The sequence below is a fragment of the Eptatretus burgeri genome, chromosome 15 (assembly GCF_056783735.1).
Source record: "Eptatretus burgeri isolate ZD-2024b chromosome 15, Ebu_testis_v1, whole genome shotgun sequence".
NCBI classification, from domain to species: Eukaryota; Metazoa; Chordata; class Myxini; order Myxiniformes; family Myxinidae; genus Eptatretus; species Eptatretus burgeri.
In genome coordinates, this window is record NC_140975.1 from 55066367 (window position 1) to 55089377 (window position 23011).

At 43.7% G+C, this 23011-nt stretch overlaps 1 protein-coding gene and 1 pseudogene across 5 annotated transcripts in view; one reads left to right on the top strand and one right to left on the bottom strand.

The window, feature by feature from the left end:
* Window positions 1-3872: 3872 nt before the first annotated feature.
* Window positions 3873-23011, bottom strand: part of WARS2 (tryptophanyl tRNA synthetase 2, mitochondrial) — a 30426-nt gene continuing 11287 nt past the window's right edge. For 2 of the 5 annotated variants that reach the window (XM_085856035.1, XM_085856036.1), the window contains 8 exons: window positions 21823-22212; window positions 21083-21155; window positions 20781-20869; window positions 20484-20554; window positions 19962-20080; window positions 19571-19695; window positions 14196-14345; window positions 3873-4465 (listed from right to left, as the gene is read on the bottom strand). In XM_085856035.1, coding sequence (XP_085712161.1) covers window positions 4292-4465; window positions 14196-14345; window positions 19571-19695; window positions 19962-20080; window positions 20484-20554; window positions 20781-20869; window positions 21083-21155; window positions 21823-22212 — 1191 coding nt within the window. In that variant the 3' untranslated portion in view covers window positions 3873-4291. Of the gene's footprint in view, window positions 4466-14195; window positions 14346-15397; window positions 15531-19570; window positions 19696-19961; window positions 20081-20483; window positions 20555-20780; window positions 20870-21082; window positions 21156-21822; window positions 22213-23011 lie in introns of those variants that run through there. The other 3 variants (XR_015051514.1, XM_085856037.1, XM_085856038.1) reach the window with 3 other exon arrangements.
* Window positions 9387-11629, top strand: LOC147012205 (uncharacterized; annotated as a pseudogene).

The following is a 23011-nucleotide window of genomic DNA, read 5'->3' on the forward strand; positions in this document are numbered from 1 at the left end:
GCAAAAGCTGGCCAGCTTCATCTGCCGGCTGGCTGTTTTCTGCAAGGCCTGTGCCATCGGCTGGCTGTGTTTTGCTTCAAGGCCTGTGCCGGCCACTTCATCTGCTGGCTGTGTTGCTGCGAGGCCTGTGCCGGCTCACTTCATCTGCCGGCTGGCTGTTTTTCTTCAAGGCCTGTGCCGGCCAGTTCGTCTGCCGTCTGTGTTTGCCTGCAGCGGCCTTCTTCTGCAGGCTGTGTTTGCCTGCTGCCTTTGCCATGCCATGCCCACTGCCCCTGTTCACCAGCCCCGTTCAATTTTTGCTTTGCCCCCCCCCCGTTCATTTCCATGTGCGCCAGGATCAGAAAGCAACAGTTTGCAAGCTGCAAGAACTGCCTTGTTGGCAACTACAACACGGGCCTGCAGTGGCGGCCCGTGCACCATGTTTGTGTCCATCCATTCATCCATCCATTCGTTGTGTTCATTGCGTGTGCCACTTGAGCTGGCACGGAGACTACGTTTGTGCAGCCCATGCACCGTTGTGGTTCACTGCGTTCAGTTCAAACCATTCATCCATCCATTCGTTGTGTTCATTGCGTGTGCCACTTGAGCTGGCACGGAGACTGCATTTGTGCAGCCCATGCACCGTTTTTCACTGCGTTCAGTTTCAAAAGGGAAGGCCTTGGACTGCGTGTGAGCAGCCGGCCACGTTCCCTGTCACCTGCATTCTTTTGAGCCAGAGACTGCATGCGAGCAGCCTGGCTCCCCGCTAACTGCTTTCTTTTTGCAGAGTTCAGTGATCCTGGGCCATGGTTTAGTGTAAAATTTGTAAGTTAAGGTAAGATGTACTGTAAATATGAGTGCGCCCCCGGCATGTCTGTCCTAGCGCCGGCAATTTTATTTAAGTCGTCCGTGTGAGTGAGTTTGTTTAGGTAGTTACTCAGCCCTCAGGTTATTTATTTTGGGGACACGAATACCATGAGTGTCGCACTCAGGGATCCGTAGGTAAAATGTACTCGGGGAAAACTACACATGATGGCACACGAAAATTTGACGACTCGGGACGAGTCTGTAAAAAGGGGAGGGGGGTGTTGTGGTTGACGAAATTCACAAACCACCATTCAGGTCCCTTAGGTGAGATATCTCTGTAAGTATATGTGTAGTTAGGCCCAAACCCGTTGTTTAGAGGGAATAAATGTCATTCATGCGGGCTGCGACCCTTTTAGATAGCCGTTTTTCTTTTACTATCTTTATTTTGGACCAGCCGCCATTACTACCACCACCAACCACGTCTCAACAGCCATCACACAACAACCACCAACCACAACGCCGCTTCACAACAACAGCCACGACCTTTACCGTCACAACTCGCCACCATCGCATCACCACCATTCTTGCGCCACTTGTGGGCACCGATACTGGACTCGTGCAGGGCGCGCACCGAGCAGCGTGTTCAGAAACATCACAGACTTTCCGAAGAAAACGGATCAAAAACGACTCACGCCCACTTCTGTTCCGTCCTATCGGTGAGCATGGGGCGATTTGGCCCCGCCTCCAGGGCGTTGGAGCGTGGTCGCTATATGCAAATTCATGGATCAAAAAGCATTCACGCCCACTTTTCCTCGGTCCAATGGGGAGCCAGTTAGAGGTGAAGGGTCGGAGGTAAAGGGTCAAAGGTGAAGGGGCGAAGCCACGGGGCATACAAGGGGCCGCGTTCGTCAGTCGGGTCGGTTGGGAGTTCGCCGAGCCAGTGAAGAGTTGGGACGAGTCAAGAGAGGAAACAGAGAGGGCGATTGGACGGAGCTGTGGAGAGGTGGCGGCGGCGAAGGCGGTCGAGGGGGTGCTCGCGTCGGATTCGGGGAGCTGCGGAGGGAGAGGCCGGCGGCGCGACCGAGGTCGTGGTGGAGACGCTCGTCGCGGGACCCGAGACAGGGAGATATCCTCCTTTCCCCCGAGCATCAACAACCCCCTCCTGTTTCCCCCCGCGCTGAGATAGTGCGACAAGGGGGCCCCTTTCCCACCCCCTACCAGACACTGTCCGCGAGGCCCGCGGAGTTGGGGCGCCACCGCCACTTTGCGTCTCATCATCAGACGGGTAGGCCCGACGCGGTCTCGGCCCCAGGCCCGCCTCATCCTTGAGGGTGGTCCTTTTCTTTTGCTTTGGGTATATGTGTTGGCGGCGCCGTCTGTGAAGTAAAACTGCATAAGTGTTGCCGTGTGCTCGCGTAGTCGGTAATAGATCTGCATTGTGTTTCTCTTTTATATTTGCTTTTTGTGTAATATTGTGTTTCTTCTTCTTTTACATTTGCTTTTGGTGTAATTGTATATGTGTGCTTTCCGTTCATCGCGAAATAAATGTGCTTATTGTTGAACTGTTTTCCCGTTTCGCTTCGTCTTTTCCTTTATTGAATCTCCATCTTACTTCACGTAAAGGGTTGGTCGTGGGCTAAAACGCCCGATAATTAATCGAACCGTCGGGGCCGACGATAACACCGCTCGGTTATCCCGATAGTATGGAACGGGTCGCTTAAAGTGGCCCGTGTCCGAAGTCGACTTGCGGCGAGGTGCGATCGCCCGGTCTACCCTCCGTGTGGGTACTTAGGTAGGTCGAATTTGGCGAGCAACCCTATCCCACGCGGGGGGCCGATTGGCACGATCGTGGTGAGGCCGAAAGGTCCACCCGTGACTAGTTCCCGGCGTTAGTCCGAGAGGGTCACGACTGGATTGTCCGTCCGGTGGGCGACGTGCCGCGATTCGAGTTACGTGGCCGTTCGCACGCCGGCGGGCGCGAATCCGCAACAATATTGTTATAGATATTCAAAAACATACTTCAAAATCAACTGAAACTTAAAAATAACTACAAGGTTGATTTCAAAGATGTTTTACAGCGATAATGTCATTCAAATATCCTCAGGTATAAATTCAGTATTAATTCACTGTGATTCGATTGATGGTGCTCATAATGATGGAATAAGAACAAATACAATATTTTCATTCAGCGCATACTCAACCCCAATTGGTTACAAATTCAATTTGGAACCCAAAAATCTGGTTTCTCTAGCTTTGTCAGAAAAAAAAACCATTTGCAGAGTAACGTTTCGGATAACCAACCAAGATAATCGCATTATTTCTTTTAATGGAGAAATTAGATCCATCAGAATTCATCTACGTGAAGTATTCCAATAAATAAATACGATGGTTATTGTGAGGAAACACGAGTTGGGAAAATATAAAATAATTACAGGGGATGGGATGTTCCTTTCCCCATACTACAACGGTGAAGGTATGTATCTTGGTGGAGGATACTAAAAACCTAAGAGACAAAGGGGTGTAGGACATCAATTTAGAAAAAAAGGAGATGGGATAATTGATACTCTCATGGGTATAGGTTCAACTATTCTTAAACATAAAGACCGAATTGGTTCAACTGCTTCTGCTGTGGGAAATGTATTCCCACAGGTTATTAAGAATTGAGGTTAAATGAAAAGGCATTAAGAGGTTAAAATTAAATAACGACGCAAGTGGTTTTAAAAATTTAATTCACTAACTCGAGATGACGGAATCTCGCGACATGTGATGTACATGCAAATATAGATTACATTTTGAGTTAATTAGTTAATGATCTCATCACGTGGATGTACATAAAAAAAGGGCTTCATTAGTTTTTGTGCATGACATCATGAATCATTATGCCGAGTTACAAGACGATCCGTTGAGCCGCCTCGGAGTAGGAAAAAACCACAAGAGATCATGGACCCACTAACTGACTGACAGACATCGTTATGGCCTCAACTGCTCATCTGAACTCCTCGAAGACGAGCTAATTAACCCAGTGGCATTAGTAAATCCAAATTGACAGATACATTTTATACAAGGAAACAGACAAAGGAGACTACTTGGCCCATTGTGTAGTGCTTTATTCACACCCAACTAACGTCAATTTTCATTTCTCATCTTTACCCCATTATTGCCGTCCATTTAATCTAGCTTACCACAAACATGAAGGAACATTGTTCGGGGTACAAGCATATGCAGTGCATCAGAACAGTGCTTTTTAATGTTGAGCTTGTTGGGAATCAAACAAGTCAACTTTGTGGCAAGCACACAACCAACTGGGATAAACCAGCTGCTCCACTTTTGAAGCCTACCCCTCCACCCCTCCCCACCGTCCCACCACCCCTAAAATAAAAACAGCAGAAACTCATGAATACAAGATGTGGAAAATGTAGACGTTCAATTTATTCATAGACAATTTTTTTTATTTTGATGACTGCAACTGAATCATTTGTGGGAAAAATAAAAAGGAGTGAGACAGTCAAATCAAACAGGTTCGAGTTCGGATAAGCTCGGTGGTGGCGTTTGCGATATGCCTTGCTTGGTCCTCACCATCCTGAAGGGTCCGCTCGATTTCTGCAGGTTCTGCCAGCAGCTGGGCCATGCACTCACGTGGCCCACGCACACACTCGAGCACAGCCTCACACACCACTTCCTATAGGATGCGAGGATGTGACAACAAATCACTTCCAGTGGAAGGAGACAGGCCAAATTGTGTGCTTTTAAAGAAATTTTCCTTTGTTTGAAAAATTCTTGACAACTTTAGCTTTGACATTATGGCATAATGATCAATCCCAGCAATGCATTCACCTTACAATTTGAAGAAATGAGACTGTATTAGAAAGAATGTATAAATATTGATAAACAATAATAATACATTTATCTTGCTCCTACGCCTAATTGAACTCAGTTGAAGCTTCAAAAAACCCACCGAAGACCACCGAGGACAAAAACAGGAGCCCATACAAACCCTCTCCCAAAGCAAGAGCACTCCAATGGCCTCGGGGAAAACAATCAAAGGTAGATGCATGGGAGCACCATCCATGCAAATCCATGGCAGTACAGCTACCCTGACATTTACCACCTGCTGATAAATCAGCCTCTCAGTGCATTCCCACCAAGTTAGGGATCCTGTACTATCGGGCAGCCAACACCAACAACATGTTTTTGGCCTGTACCCTTTGGAGTGGTAGATCACTGAATGTCGATCAGCGGTCAGTAGATGGGAAAAATAGAACAGAAACCAAAGCCCCAGAACATGACACAACCACCCCTTTGCACTGAAACAAAACATGAGGATACAGTTTCTTCACAGTGAAGTGCAACGGGAAGGGGTAAACTAGTCTGTCAAAGTAACAAGAGGTGCCTCCACCCTTTTCAGTGGTAGACTGCCAACTAAGGCTCACGAGATCAACCCACCAGGGTTTGAAATCAGAGTTGTCCTTCTCCTCGGCAGACTGCCAGCCAAGACTGACGAGCTCTTCCTGGCCGGGTTTTAAAATCAGACTTGTCCTACTCTTAGGCAAACTGCCAATCAATGCCAAAGAGTGCCACCTACCAGGAGTAAGCCTTGTGCCAGATGCCAGCCTTTCACACCTCTGCATTTGGTTATAAATGGGTTGGCATGAGAAACCATGCAGTTGGAGGTTTATTGGAGGCTATCTGAGATGCAGACATTATGGGATATTTTGTGGATGAGGAGTTGCTCAGTTCTCCACCCCCGTGGGCAGAGAACTGTACCAGTCTTCTTTGTATCAGTCATTAGACAGGTACAAAGAAGAGAAGGTGGCATTACTAATTGAGATGTCAGTACCGAGCAATTTTGGCCTACACAAACAACGCAGTTGGAAATTATCCAGGGCTCAGTGATAATCTTGAAAAGAGTCCTTGGAACAAAACTTTGAGAACAAGAAAACTTCATAACTTGGTCCATGAATTGTGATTCCTAACTGAAATGGAGGTGTAGCAGGGAGGCTCTTTTGATAAAGTGCTGTGAGGAAGAAGGAAAACACCAACAGCAGAGTTGAAGGCCAAGATAGAGGGAGACTTCGACAAACAATGGCTGTGGGGAAGAACGGGGGCAGGAGAGGATACTTCAAGACCTGGGAGGACTCCGTTCCATCTTCTGAAACCACATATGGAGAAAACAACAAACGACATACATAGTATTCGTTAAATTCTCACTGGCACAACTGAACAGTCAGGGAACCCTCACAACACTATTGATTCATTAAGCACCTCTCGATCGATGTAGTTATTAACACCAATTTTCATCTGAACAAGTAAAAACATTTTCCAGGATTTCCCCAAAAATAATTATGTCGTACTGTATTGTAATCACATGAGTGTGTTCATGTATACTTTTTATGATTTTTTTTTTGGTAAATACATGTTATGGCCAGTTGTGCAACAAAACAATTATTACCCTGTGCACATGAAGTAAAAAGCAGGGTTAAGCAATTGGTTCATGTCCGTCCGTTCATCTTATTAGTTTATGATCGAGGAAAAACTTATTTAAATCGAATGTTATATTTTGAATACAAATTGGAACATGAATAGGAAGACAAGTTTGCTGTTTTACCGTACCTTGGCTCAGAATTAGTTGTGATTGCACATGCGCAGAGAGGAGTGAAATAATATTTTTACTCTGTCTGTCTGCCTGTCTGTCAGTCAAACAAAATTGAAAATCATTCCAAACAGGAAACTTACGATATTTAAGTACGTCATAAAGGACACAAACAACAGGTATGAATAACTAATGTAATGTGTTCGATAGGGTTATGTAATAGACTGTAAAATGGGGGTAAAACACGGAATTATTTTTTTTTATACACCTTTAAACCTCTTTAAGCCTATATTACCCTCGCCAGAGGAGAGGGTATTGCATTTGCATCCATTTGTCTCTGTCTGTCTGTCTGTCTCTGTTTGTTATATCCGCACAGAAAGTGAGCATGGTTTTTCTCTGTAACCGCTTGGCGGATCGACACAATTTTTTCACCAGGAGTGACGACTCATGCAGAATGTTTTAATGATAATTATGACGTCATAAGTCACGTGGTGTGGCAGCCATATTGGAAACAAGCTCGAATGAGCTGAAATCCTCATCCTCTTAATGATGACGTCATAAAAACGAATATGACGTCATTGTGATGTATCAGGTTTGCGAAAAATTATCTGTGCTAATGCCCGGCTTGATTCCCGCAAACAAAATTCAAACAGCTTGCCTAGTTTCGGAGATAATGGTATAGGCGATGTCCATTAGCGGCGATATTATGACGTCAACTTTTTTCTAGGAAGAATTTCCAAAATCGGAGATGGTTACTGCCTGCGCGTGGGCTTTCTGCATATACATGGCAAGTTTCACGAAGATCCGATGAAAACTCTGGGTTGTGAAACAAAAAATGTCAAAAAATAGGAATGACGTCATAAAAATTGATATGACGTCATAGTGATGCATCATATGTGTGGTAATTCATCTCTGCTAATGCCCTGTTCGATTCCCGGAAAAATAATTCAAAAAGCTTGCCTAGTTTGAGAATTTTTTAGGCGATTTCCATTCGCGGAAATATTTTGACGTCATAAATTTTTTTTGGAGGAATTTACAAAATCAGAGATGGTTACTGTCTGCGCAGGGTATTTTTACATATATATGCCAAGTTTCAGGAAGTTTTGATGAAAACTGTATGCTGTGAAACAGATGAAACAAAAAACAAAAAATGTCAAAAAATAGGAATGACGTCATAAAAATTGATATGATATCATAGTGATGCATCATATGTGTGGTAATTCATCTCTGCTAATGCTCTGTTCGATTCCCACAAACAGAATTCAAAAAGCTTGCCTAGTTTCAGAGATAATCTTTTAGGGGATTTCCATTCGCGGAGATATTTTGACGTCATAACTTCTTTTCTCGGAGGAATTTTCTAAATCGGAGATCGTTACTGTCTGCACAGGGTATTTTTACATATGCACGCCAAGTTTCAGGAAGTTTCGATAAAAACTGTAGGCTGTGAAACAAAAAAGTCCACAAGAACAACAACGTGAAGAAGACTTAGAGATCCTCCACGAGGATCTAAAAAGGAAAACCTTTGGACCTCTATCTCCGAAACGGCACCAAGGAAATAATTGAAACTTGGCACATGGCAAGTACTCCTCATGGGGAATGAGTGTGATTTTTTTATGACATCATCGGTGCCCTCATTTTGATGTCATAATTGCATATGTAGAACGCCACATCCGATCAGTATGAAATATTTTGAGGGTCATCTAGGGATAAAATGGTCCACAGAAAAAAAATTCATGATGACATCGGTCATGTGATTTGGCAGCCATAATGTTAAAAAAAAATTCTCTGAAGTGGCTGAACAGATCGAGGTGAAACTTTACACGTATGACCGCCTGTCCACGAGGAACAAAAGGTTCACACATATGATATCATAGGTCATATCGTTTGGCAGCCATATTGGATTTCCCCTAAGACATAAAAAATACACCACTCAAAAGAAGTCCTGGCGAGGGTCTGCAATCTCTGATTGCTCTTTTTTATTGTCTTGTTTTAATCAGCCATGTGAAATTTTAATTTCCCATTTCACAAGTGTGAGGGGAATCCCTTAGATCATTTGCAAGTAGTATTTTATTTTGCAGTCCACCATTTATTATTCATCTTGTCAAGATGATGTATGGGGTAGCACACGTACCATCGAGGTTTCTCATCTGGATTTGATTCTCTGTCTGATGATTGACTGTCGGATTTGTACTTCACATTCATGGCATTGCATCACAAAGTGTCCAGTCCATCGGATGGACGTTAAAGATGGGGAACCGTAAACTTGCCGTGAAAAGATTCCTTGCCATAAAATGAAATAAACTTGCCATAACTAAATTAATTTGTTCCATGAATGACAGGGGGGGAGGGGGGACACTGTTGCATAGCTGTGCTCCTTGGCAATAATGCTGTTACGGCTGTGGAAATTCGCAGAGCACCATATAGGTCCTTAGATCAGTTATGCCAATAAGTTTGTGTTCAGATAGATTTCCCCACCGTTGTCTAATGGGTTTTATTCATGTCACCCGGGCTATGATCTTTGAGGTAGCCGTTTTTCTTTTACTCTCGTTATTTTGGACCAACCACAACGCCAACCACCAACCACCTTCTCCACCACGCCAACCACGTTCTCCACCACGCCAACCACGTTCTCCACCACGCACACCACCAACCACCTTCTCCACCACGCCAACCACCAACCACCCTCTCCACAACCGCCTTCACAACAACGACATCTCCTCACCATTTCCTAATAGACATCTCCCCCAATAGACCAACACGAACAACATCGCCTCACCTTCATCTCCGAAGCGACGCCATCTTTGCGCCAGCCACGGCGAGTCCGCATCGAACGATATCGCTGCAGGCAGATGCGGGGGTTTGCTCGCTGCGCAAGTTGGTGATCTCGCGCACATCCGCTCTGTGCAAGCTTCGTCCGAGATTCGGATCAAGAGAGTGAGAGGAGCGGAGCCAGTGGGGGTCAGAGGTGAGAGTGCGAAGGCCAAACCTCGTCTCTCGGGCCCTATAAAAGGCCGAGCGGAGCGCCAGTCTGAAGTCAGTCGGTGGAGTGTCTGTCGGGGTCGGAATACCTCATCAAGGTATTCATCAGGAGTGAGCGTGTCCCAGACCACACAGGTCATCTCAGCTGCATCATTGGAATGTTCAATACCTTCGCAGCAGCGGGCCACCATCAGTACGCAAAGGGAGCAAGGCTGTATGTACAGCTGATGCATCAGCGACAGGAGAGTCCCATGTTCCAGGAAACTCTATCCAAGTTCACTTTGTACGGCAACCATGTCGTCAGGTTCTCAGACCATGAATGGTCCGGCACATGGACCGACATCACGATAGAAACCACACTCATGCGTGAGGCAAAATCCTCCGGTGTTCTCAACAGAGGCCGCTTTCGGAATGAGTCTTCTCATAAGTCTTGGGTTCAGACTATGAACCACTTCTCGTTCATTCACCAAGAGCTAGAAAGAAGCATGGTCAAATGTGGGGTACCTGTCCACACCGACGTTAAAAGAGCCCAAATGAAGAGAGATAACGATGCTGTCAACACTATAGTTGGGTGGTTGGAGGAAGTCGACCCTTTCGATGCCACACGGGACAAGAAGACTCTGGTGTCCTTCTCAACTGGGTTCAGCAGCACTCCCGAAGACCAAGTCAACGCTGATAAAGCAGAAGAAGTTGGCAGAGCCATACAGGCTAAGATGGATGGGAAAACTGTTGTGGTAACCAAACACAAGGTCAAATCACTTGCAAGCCTCAGATCTGGACCCAAACTCAATGGCGAGAAGCTGGTCATTGACTCACTGAAGCTATTCAACCGCCTCATTGTCATCAGTGAGCGTGAAGTCAAGACCAATGAAGCTCTGCGCTTTGAGTTGACGCCAAAACTGATGTCTCTGTTTGACAAAAATCAAAAGCTGCGACAGCCAGACAAGGCTGCCCTTGTCCCTGAAGGATACATGTACGATACATCAAATCTCGATTTGGAAGCAAGGTCCCTGAAGGCATGTGTAGCACCTGTCGAACAACCCCCCTGCACAAGCCTTGTGGTTGATGGTGGGTGGCTCCTGCACAATGTCAAGTGGGAGGCTAACCTTACTTGGAAGGATGTTGCCGAGAGCTACCTCCGGTTTGTGAAGTCTATGGGGAGCCATCGCCTCCGGATAACGGTGGTCTTTGACGGATATGGCAGCTCCACCAAGGACCATGACCACTTGAGACGAACAAAGAATGCATGCTGTGACATTCAAATTCGTCTGGATCTCAAAATCATCATTGCAAGAGAAAAGTTCCTCAATAACAAGAACAACAAAGCCCAGCTCGTTCTGCTCCTTGCTTAGACATTTAGTAGGAATGGAATCAGTGTACAGCAATGCTCCGATGATGCCGACACCTCCATCGTCCGCGCAGCTCCAGATGAGGCAAGAGAGTCCCCTGTCGAGGTGAGGGCTGAGGACACAGACGTCCTGGTTATGCTGATTCATCATGTTGCAGACCATCCGATCTTCCTCACGACAGCCAAAGAAACATCTTACGATGTCGGAAAGATCTGGGAGGCCCTCCCAGATATATACCGGAGGTATCTCATCTTCTTGCACAGCTTCTCTGGCTGCAATACAGTGTCTGCAATTTTTGGGTTTAGCAAACCAACTTTGCTAAGCAAGCTCTGCAAGACTGATGAAGCAGAGAGGGCAATGGACGTGTTTATGGACATCCGAGCTCAGAAAGGTGATATCATTAAAGCAGGCTGTGATCTTTTCATGCTCATGTTCCATGGGAAATCCTCCAAAGACTTGGAAGACTTGAGATTCGACATATTCAGCAAGCGAGCTGCTACTGTAAGCATAAAACCTGAGAAACTCCCACCGACAACAGGAGCTGCAGCACAGCACTCTCTCCGAGTGTCTCTCTCTCTCACAGCACTTTTACCTCCAGACTAGAGACTGGCTGATGCTGCAAAGTCCATCGTTGGATGCCCGGGACTATGGATGGCAACTCACTGAGCAAGGATATGCACCAGTCCCTTCTACAGACCCCATTGCACCAGACTACCTCCTGACGTTTGCCAGCTGCAACAGTGCGGGAGACTGCAGCTCACTCAGGAGCTGCTGTGAAAAGCAAGGAGTCAAGTGTATTTCTGCTTGCGGCATCTGTCATGGTAACTCTTGCCTGAACATAAACCAGCTGGATGACAAGAGGAGTGAGGAAGATACTGGGGAGTTTGATGAATAAGGTTGTAAAAGCTGACGAAGCAACATTTCCATTGAGCACAGTTCTGTTAAAAATGTCACGAAAATACATTTTATATGATCAAGGAGTGTTTTTTTTCTCAAAAATAATGGTTGGAATCAATTTAGCACCCCAAAAAAACCCCTAGTTTGACATCCCACAAGTCAATATTGGCAAAGTTAATTTTCCGATTTTTTCGTGCAGGCCCTCTGAGCACCTGAACTTTGATTTCCTCCCCATAATTTTCCACAAGGATTTGGGTTTGCACTAATTGATGGGTGTTAGTAGACACCGAGATGAATACGTTGGTGAATAAATTTTTTGGTAAGCAATTTTTTCACAGATGGTCAATACAATTTGCTAAAATTCCCTAACTATGTGGAGATGATGTGCTTGCAGTTGTGGGCAGCCACATGAGCACTATGACTGTTCTGAAGGTTCAGGTTTCTAAGCTTTTAAGAGGTAGTTTTCCAAGGAGACAAAGGAAACACAGTGATGGGAGAACCATTTGATTTGATGGATACTCCACATGGGGAATAAGTGTGATTTTTTTTGGACGATGTCATAATTGCATACATAGAATGCCACATCCAATTAGTATGAAAAATTTTGTGGGTCATGTTGGGATAAAATTTGTTGACAGAAAAAAAAATTGATGACATCGGTCACATGGTTCGGCAGCCATTTTGAATGTTTTTTTTTGTTTTTTTTTAATCCTCAAAATTCTTCTTCTCTGAAACGGCTGAACAGATCAAAGCGAAACTTTACAAGTAAGACCACCTATCCATGAGCAACAAAACGTTCCCACCTATGACATCATATGTCACATGGTTTGGCAGCTATCTTGGATTTACCCTAAAACCTCTAGAAATCTTCTCCAGAATGGCTGGACAGATTGAGGGGAAACTTCACACACATGTTCCCAGAGCCTTGAGGATGCCAGGGTGTTCACGAATAATTGGTAGATCACATGGTCTGGCAGCCATATTGGAGTGAATGAAAATCTTTACATATATATATATATATATATATATATATATATATATATATATATATATATATATATATATATATATTTCTCTTGAACCGCTTCATCGATCGATGTGAAACTTCACAATTATGATGTGGTAGTGATGTGGAATATAAGTTTAAAATTTCAACCTCAGCGGATGCATGGTCTGACCCTAACCGTAACAGCTCGGTCTGGCAGCCAGAATTATTTATTTTTTTAATCCAAGTTATTTTTGAGTTTTAAAATTTTTTGAATAAGCCTCACTTGGCTGTGCCTGGGTGAGTTTGAGGTTAGTGGAATAACACAGCTGAAACCTTAATCTTATGCAGGTACCTCCTGATTTCATCTTTGGTTTTTGCTTGTTTGGATCTATTGTACCTCCCATGTTTGCAGTCCTGTACCTATAGTATTTGTGTTCTTCCATTTGATTTGAATTGAATCTATTTAATCCCATTCTGAATTCATATGAATAATAATAAACGTCATGGGTCAGTGTCAAGTGTCTGATCAAAGCGGGGTTACATCAAAGCAGGATGTCTTGGTACCCGCTCATCACTGCCAGCAGTTACAAAGTGGCAGTTCTAGTTACGTCTATGATTAATTACGTAACACACCAGTACATAAACACCTCAAAAAACTACACAAACACCACATAAAACAAGTCCCGGCAAGGGTCTGCAATCTCTGATTGCTCTTTTTCTTGTTTAAATTGAATTATGTACGTGCACACTGTCGAACATAAATCGCCTTCATAATACTTACAAAAAAATACCATCAGAGATGGGGAATCCCCTGCCATTGAATGAAAAAGGTCATACATATTCCAGATAGTGAGGGAGGTGAATTGGAAACAAGACACCATTTGGTCATAATCTCAAAAAAGTTCCCCAGGGGTGAGGAATGTAGTAACCAAAAATAATTGAAATCAGATAAGCGGTTTACCATTTATTACAGAAAACATTTTTTTGAAGATGGCCGCCCTGGTCGGCCATCTTGGATTCGGCCACGCCCAAAATCAATAGGGTTCTTCCTTTTCAGGTGGTACATGTGTGACCCAAATTTCAAATCGATATGGCAAACAGTTTTTGAGTTATCGCACTCACAGCTATAAATGTTGACGCCCAGACGGACGGACGGACAGACGGACAGCCGGACGACCTGGGTGACAACAATATCCCCCTTCCGCCACACGGCGGGGGATAAAAACCATGATATATATCGATATATAGAATGAGAGGGCGTGGCATATGAGGTGCATAGTATTGGGATGACGAAGATGCTGATTGATACTGTGTTCTATGGTGATCAATAAAGCCTTCATCTAAATTGCGACTCAACGTCGTCTTATTACAATGTATAAGAGTGATGTATAAGACTGCCAGCAGCGCTAACTTCCAGATTTTTTTTTAACCAACTTTAAAAGCATTATTTTATTAAAATTGAAGTATATGCTTGAACACTGTCATGCTCTATGTCAAAAAACACGATGAACACTGTAAAAAAGTGTCATGTTCTTTGACCTCTCTGATATTTCATGATGTATTAACATCGCTGTGATTACAGTTGCACCATACAACAATAATTTACCTTGTACTGTGCTGTACTCAAACCCACGGTTTCTTTCTGGGCTTGCTCAAGAGTTAAGCCTCGGCAGGCTGCATGCAAACACAGTAGGTTGGAAATGCCAGGCCGCTTCTCAGAGTCATACCACATCTCTGGTATGGAGTCCGTAACAGCCTACAGAAGAAATACAGCAGATCAGTCATGCTAATTTTTGGAGAATTTTTTTCATCAACAAAGTTGGTCTTTTGAAGACAAATGGGGGCACAAAAATGCCAAAACACGTGGGTACATGGAGAGGTATTGCAGATCAGAGACAATTACAGGACAGTCGATCATTCATCCTGTCAATATCATGGTATGTACGTCAGTTTTCATTGCAAGAGTCTTTTTTTTGTTTGTTTGCTTTTTCTTGAACAAAAGAGAGCACGAGCCAACCACACTTTTTCATAGCTTTACAGTGCAATGACAGCAAGTTATTGGAGAGTTAACAATTTGCATTGACTCCAATTTAACGAAGAAATATAATTCAACGCGACATCAACACGAGTGAGAAGAGTAATAAATCGGTGAGAGGCAACATCAGATGCTTCTCACCCGAGTTATGGTCTGTAAAATTATTTTCAAAGAGCACATGACATTTGACCTGCTGAACCCAAAATTGAATCAGTTCATCTTTCTATTACAGTTCATACTTGTGCCAAGTTCGATCAAAATTTCTTCTGTGGTTCACAAATTGTCACGGTAAAAATATTTTCAATTAAAGGGCACATGATAATAGATAGACCTTTGACTTTTGAACCCAAAATCGAAAGTTTATCTTTGTCCTCCAATCTACACTATTACAGTACCTAGTGTGGTTGAAATAGCCTCAGTGGTTCACAAGTTATCTTAGTAACAAAATCAACTGATATGGGACAGATGAAAAGCTGGATGGACAACCCAAAAACATAATGCCTCCAGCCTTAGGCTACAGAGGCATAGAAATGGGATGAAGCAAACTCATACTGGCCAAATTTCGACAAGCAAAGGACCGTAGATATTCACTGCAGTGGATTGTTTACATCCAGTGCTCATTCTTAACAAATCATGTGTTGGTGCCTGAACAAAATAAATGTCAAAACTGCTCAAAACCACTAATTAGCTCAAAGGGTGAAAGACACCCATCCATGGACCTGGCGGTAATGGCACCTGGAGTTTGAACGAAAAATTTTCCTTTTGCGACTCACCTCCTGCCCACCTGCCACCTCTTCCTCTTATTCCAGTCGCACAGATATTCTGGGGCTAAACTGTGAACCACCTACAGAATACTCTGCTTCTTCTCAGCTGCTTGGTTTTCACAACCCCTGATTGTGCTTGTACCTGCACAAAGAAGGACCACAAGAGAGGTGTCAGGCTGAGAACCACACCAACTCAAAGTGCCACTTGAAGCCTCACAACATCCTGACATGGAATAATGTCACTGTTCCATGAGTTGTTGGATAAAAATACTGGAGCACCCTACCAAATGAACTCATCTGTGAACCCACCTGCATTCCTGGCTTCTCCTCAAATAGCTCAAACACACTATTCCCCCCCCCTCCCTCCTTTTTTATACATAGTTGAGGCTCGAGGAAGAGCTAGTACACTGAACAGATAAGGACATAACAGATAAAAACATGGTGCAAAACACACAAAAGGAACAGCAGTGACGCATGCAAAAGTAACAGTAGAGAGAGGGGGAAAACACCAACAGCAGAGTTGAAGGCCAAGATAAAGGGAGACTAGGACAAACAATTGGTGTGGGGAGGAATGGGGGCAGGAGAGGATGCATGGGGTGGACAAGATGGATACAGAAGGAAACTTCAAGGAGGGAAAAGTGGAAAATTGGAAGGAGAGTGACTGGGGTGGGGTTAATGAGCTTAGAAAGATCATGGCTTTGGATTGGAGATGATGTGAGATGGTGCTGACCAGCTGTCTTTCAGACCTGAAGGGAAGAATGATTGAAGAGGATGTGAAAGTTGATTCCACAGGTGGCAAAAAAAGGAGGAACAAATGAGTGGAGGTGAGCACCTTATTCTCACTTCCAAACCTCAACTTTAAACTAATATCCTTGTGGCTGCACCTGCCGGATTATCTGACCACCACCCCATGACCACTTGCCATTCCTTCCAGTAGTATTGGTTCACGAGTCAGTAAGTGACCACTATATTCGCTATGGGTGTGTCTGTCTGTCTGTCCCGAGCAGAGCTCCGTGTGTTTTGATCCAATCTTGATAAAATTAGGTTGCGAGGTTTGTATCATGATCTAGTTGTGTTTTCCGGAGAATGGGCATGCTGCGCCCATTATGGGCGGAGCCACGCCCAAAAAACGTGTTTTTAGGGGGTAGCCGGTTTCAAGTTACATCTTCTCCGAGGGGGCTTGTCAAATCTGGCAGGGGTTTCGGTATTTGGTTAGCCCAATGGCACCTGCATAGCCCCACGGAGCTCAATTTTTCATTTTCGTCCCAAGATCAAGGTCACAAGGTCACGAACTTAGAAAATGTCAAAAAAAAATCAATAAATTGGGCATCGAGCTCCTAGAGTTTTCAACTGTTTCGAATGAAAGTTGGTAGCAAGTAGTGCTCTTCGAGTACTACAACTTTCATCATTTACGTTTTTCCCGATTCCTGCCAGTTTGCCCGTGGCGTCCCCTCGAAGGTCAAAAAATAAAAAAGGTGAACCATGTACATTGCTCGTGAACCATCACAGTCTCCAGACTTGTCAGTATTTTAAATTGACCTCCCGTATCCTTTGGCATTATGACTCTGCAAACTGGGACAACCTTCGCCAAGTTTTTGCAGACTAACCCTGGTGAAACTCCTGTTTCCCTGCTGATCCTTCCACAGTTGCAGACCAAATTACTGAAATCATCCATCGAGGTATGTCTCTTCACATACCCCACTCATCCAAATAGCCTCATTACATCCATCAAATGGATGTTGTGAGGAACACCTCATCCATCAACCTCATCCAAAGAGCAACATCCAGAACAACTCGTCCATCAAATGGTTCTCCCATCACTGTGTCTCCTTGGAAAACTACCTCCTAAAAGCTTAGAAACCTTCACCTTCAGAACATAATCATAGTGCTCATGTGGCTGCCCACAACTGCAAGCACATCATCTCCGCAGCCAAAGCCACTTTTATCCGGCAGTCTTCTGACAAGCTCTCCTCTCTCTCCAGCAGCAGTCGTGCCTTCTGGTTCTTGGCCAAACGCATCTCCACAAACCACTGAATCATCTTTTCCTCCTTTCAACCCCAATGGTTCTGTCTCCAGTTATCCTAAATCCAAAGCCAACAACTTTGCCTCTCAATTTGCAGCCAAATGACTCATCGGCATAATGGTTCGTGTCCACTCTGAGTCTGAGAGGGCAATGAGTCAAACCCCGGTAGTCATATCAAAGACTTTTTAATGGTACGTGCTGTTTCCTTGCTTTATGCTCAACATTTTAAAAGGATAGAGCATGGCAAACAATGCTAAGAAGGCAATGGAAAGCCACCCAGTATAAACCTTGCCAAGAAACTTCAGCCGCACCGACGCTCTGTAACTCGAGTATGGTACACATTTTAGGTACTCTGGATGATTCCAACAGAACTCATACTTTTTCTAGATTCAACTCTTTCATGCCTGTTATCAAATTTTCCACTTGCAAAGTTTACCAGACCCTGCTCTTCTGTGTTACCAACAAAGTCAATGGTCCAGATGGCATTCCTGCTGCTGTCCTCAAATGGTGAACCCCCAATTTATCCAAGCTTTTCAAACTCTCCTGGTGTACCGGTATTTATCCAACATCCTGGAAGCATGACCATGTCTGCCCTGTCCCAAAGTAGGGTGACATGTCTGATCCTTCCAATTACCATCCAATCACCTTGACGTTTAATCACTTCAAATCTTGCTCTCTCTCCTTATTGATCACCAATATGGCTTCTGCAAAGCCACTGGTGACCTCATGGCCTATGTTGCCAACAAATGATCTTCAGCTCTTGAGCACTTCAGAGAAAGTAGAGTTGTTGCACTGGATATCATCAAAGCCTGAGAAAGGGTCTGGCAAAAAGGCTCCGAGTGAAGCTCCCAATGTATAGTGGTCAACCTCAGCTCTTCTGGTTTTAGAGCTTCCTCAATGGATGATCTACCTCTACCTGTGTTGATGGTGCCCTCCCTGACCCTATCCACATTAATTCTGGTGTCTCAATGTTCTGTCATCTCACACTCCTTTTCATCAATGACCTCACAGCTAATAACAACTCTGTCCATTCCTTTGATGATGACTCCATCCATTTTCCATGAGTTATAATCCTCAGATTCTCAGGATATCTCTTTCCAGTCCCTTGTTGCCGATCACCTCTCAACTGTTACCTCCATCATTCATGATCTCAGTCTCATCCTTCAATGAGGGTCCGAAAACTTTGTCTCCTACAATCAGTCCAAGACAAACCATTCTCACAATTGAACAAGATCAACACAGTCACCCTCCTATTCCCTTATCCAGCTCGCAATGCCAGCAGTCCACCTCCATCAATATGTTTGGTGTCACCATCTCCAGCAATCTCTTGTGGCAGAATCATATCCTTATTATTGCCAAATCTGCCCCCAAGAAAATTGGTTTTCTCTTCAGAGCTTACAATACTTTAATTCCTATCAGCTTCTCACCCTCTACATATCTGGCAATGGAATATTGCTCCAATATCTGAGGTAGCAGTCCTCCGTCAGTTACTGATATTCTGGATCACATCCAAGTCACGGCTGTCTGACTGATTAACGATCCCACTTTGAATAGCAATCTCCAATATTTGGCCCACCATCACGCAGTCTCTTCCCTGTGCCTCTTCTATCAGTCATTGATCTGTCAAACTCTTTGTTTCTGTCCATCCTCTTCTCAGTATCTGCAAAACTCATCTAACTTCTACTCTTCACCCTTTAAGTGTTACTCTCCCTTTCCTCTGTACCAATTACCATACACCCTTTCCCTACACTGCCTCTCTTTGGAAAAACCTGACTTTTATCAACATGCAACAATTCAAATCACGAATCAATCATCAATCTCATTTGATTATGACATTTTTCCCCATCTTCTTTCTTTGCTTTTTCACCCAGAGGGGCCCTCTCAGATTCCAGGATTACCCCTTCCCAAGTGCTGTTAATTTTAAAAAGAAAAGTACCATCACAGTCAAACTAACCCAAACGGGACTTCAGCGGTTTATAAAGAAGGCCCACCACCATCTTCTCAGAGAAGCTTGGGATGGACATGAAATGCTGTCTAGAAGTAGTAAACTGAGCTGTGACAATTTATAATATAGTACTTTATGTCCATTTAATGCCAAAGATATTTGTGAAAATAAAGCTTTGATCTTGATCAGGTTGATGCAAAGTATAGATCCATGCCTTGCGAATTTTTCTGGCAATAGTGTCATCACTGTCAGTAAGGAAGATCGTCCCTTTCGTGGAGGGGTCTGATTTGCTCATCTTCACTCTGGGATCACTGAGAGAGCGGATCCGAGGAAAAGATTCTGAGGGCAAAAAAGACAGTGGGATAGGGAGCCATTGGCAATTCAGCACAATACATAGCTGCTTTCTTTCATTCCCACCACCTCATAGTTTAAGCCTAGACCCATAACTTATCTCCACACCTAAAAGCCCAAATTTGTTAGCATCAATCTCCTAAAAATATTAATCCCTTTTCATAATCCTTTATGCCAAAGGAGAAGAGCTGAGGTTGACTGCCCCTTTATATTTTCATGACCCATTCACAGAACCAACCCCAACCAACAAGTACCCATGAGAGGCTGTGGAATAGGGAATGTGGGGCCATAATGGTGGTTGAAAGATTCTGCCAAATCCTGTGCCAGCTCCAGATGAGGGGCCTGATCTTCTCCAACTGGAACTTTGGTTGCCCTGTCGATCCATGGGATTGAAATAGTCATTATCACTGTCATACTTATGGCAAATTGCATTCTTTCACAAAGACTTTACAGGTGGAAATGTTATCACACATTAACACAGCAGAAGTGTACCTAAGCTCATGTCATCCAAGTATCTTTGTCATCCTATGCATCATTATATGCCCTGTGATAGGGAATGGCAATTTTCAAAACAAAAAACGCATCGAATTATCGAGTAATCAACCAAAAGTCACTCACTGTAATTCTTCAAATATAATCTTGTTTTAAGTTAAAAAAAAAAACAAGAATATTTGTCCGCACCTATTTGGGAAAAGAGAACCCTACAAAGCTTCTGGGCTTATCGAAGCCAAAGTTATGGTAAAGGAGCACAAGGTTTCTCTTTGTGGACCACTTACCTGTAAAGCAGAATGTCAGCTGCTTGTAAGACAGGGTAGGTTAATCGGCCAACGTTTCCTTTATCTGAAGTCTGAGTAAAACAAAGCGGCCCATTAGAGAAAGAGCATGCAATGCACAATGTTTATTGGAAAATAACAATATGTTGTTACACAATTCAAATGAAATAAAACTGTGGTTTGGTTTCAAACTATTTGAATACACCCATTTAATCATTGCAACCATTTCAACAAAGTGTTTTGATGAATGCTCATCACATTTCATTCATACATCAAGAAAAAAAGACCCAATCGACCCACCTTCCACTGGGGAAGGTGAGTAAGACGAGACGTCGGTGTGAGGCATGAAAGTATCCACGCCAGATCTGTGTGTCCTGGAACCTTGCACCACCAATAAGCCATCAACCGTGCAAAAGTAAGTTGGAAAAAAACAAATCAAGCAAAGGTTTCCATTTTATTTTCAATTCTCCCTTTAAAAGAAAACCACAAACAACCAACCTCACGTTAATTTTGCAGCCCTAAGACTGTTTCTATAAAATAATGTAAGCATTAAAAAAAATGCAGTTGAGAAAACTGTTTTCGGGTAGATATTGCAAATAAGTACCGGGTTGGCATTGTGTCCTTTCCTTCAAAATCAGAAGACGTGAATACGGTATTGGATAGTTTGTAGTTCAACTGAATGACAGACAAGGAAATAGCTTATCATGCAAAACTGAAAACAAAGGAAGTGAGAGAGAGAAAAATAAAGGGAAAATGTGTTTGCCAGAAACAACTTCCTCAAGAATCAAGAGGAAGTCAGAGTTTTGAGAGAATAGATAACTTAGTCCTGTGGTAGACAAGGTTGCAAGGACACAAAATGTAGGTTTAATGAACATTCAAGCTCTTTATTTTATTCAGTCAAAACCAATGAACATTCAAGCCGTTTATTCCTGGTACATGAAACACCCTGCAACCCATGCCTGCAGAAAATGGATTTTTTTTTAGAATGCCAGCCACATTTTCCATCCAATAATCATGTAACTTTGTTTAAAAATCCTCCATGGGTAGGAAGGTGTTCCTATGTTGGCACTGCAGGCAATGCAGAATCAGGAATGCAACCCATAATGCAGAACCAGTAATCAAACACAGAAGGCAGAAAGAAGCCCCAAAAACCCACAACCCTACAATCCTGCAGCCTGTCCCAAGAGCTTGCCAACAATGAACCAATGTTCTGCTAAAAGCTCATAATGGACTTCCCAGGATGGCTGCAAGCAACCTACCACCCAAGAACTAATACTCATCACATTCATCAGATATTCAAACGATTAAATATGCTCATGTGAAAAACACAAAACTGACACACCTGGGATTGCCGAAAGACGACAGATCGCTTGTCGAGCCCTGTGGCAAGCATCGCAGCTGCTGTGATAAAAACAGCTTTGCCGTTTCTGCAATTCTTTTGGATCTGGGGTGCCATTATAGTGGGCACAGTCAGAGCATGAAGATCAGCGATGAAGAAAAAGCACGATGCCTCATGATATCCCAATTTGATGTCCTCTTGGACTTTGTGCGACGATTCACTTTTCAATTGAAAAGCGTGAGGTATAGACTTTTTTGCTGGTGTTGTCGTCCCAGGAAAACGCTCTTCAAGAAGGCTTCCTGGATGCTGCAATCGAGACCAAGCCCTTAGGGCTCCAAGATAGTTGCCAAGATGAGGTATACCAGTTGGCTGCATTCCAGAAACTATACAGTGCTGTCATTAGGGGGACAATGAGGGAAAAAGGGTGGAATTTGCATTTACTGATGTGTCCTTCATTGGAAATGCTCACAAAACAGCTTGTACTGTTAAAAGCCCTGCAATATCTTTGGAATAAAAACAACTTTCACTCCTCTTTTTTATTTATCTCTTGACATAACTATTGGTTTGCATTATTGCCAAGGATCACAGCTATGCAACAGTACCCCCCAACCCCCGGGGTCATTCATGGAATAAATTTATTTCGTTATGGCAGGTTTATTTCATTTTATGGCAAGGAATCTCTTTATGGCAAGTTTACGGTCCTCCCCATCTTAACGTCCATCGGAAGGACTGGACACTTTGTGATGCAATGCCATGACTGTGAAGTACAAATCCGACAGTCAATCATCAGACTGAGAATCAAATCCGGACGAGAAATCTAGATGGTGCGTGTGCTACCCCATACATCATCTTGACAAGATGAATAATAAATGGTGGACTGCAAAATAAAATACTACTTGCAAATGATCTAAGGGATTCCCCTCACACTTGTGAAATGGGAAATTAAAATTTCACATGGCTGATTAAAACAAGAAAAGAAAAAGAGCAATCGGAGATTGCAGACCCTCGCCAGGACTTCTTTTGAGTGGTGTATTTTTTATAAGTTTTCGGGTAAATCCAATATGGCTGCCAAACCATGTGACCTATGACATCATATGTGTGAACCTTTTGTTCCTCGTGGACAGGCGGTCATACGTGTAAAGTTTCGCCTCGATGTGTTCAGCCACTTCAGAGAAGATTTTTTTTCAACAAT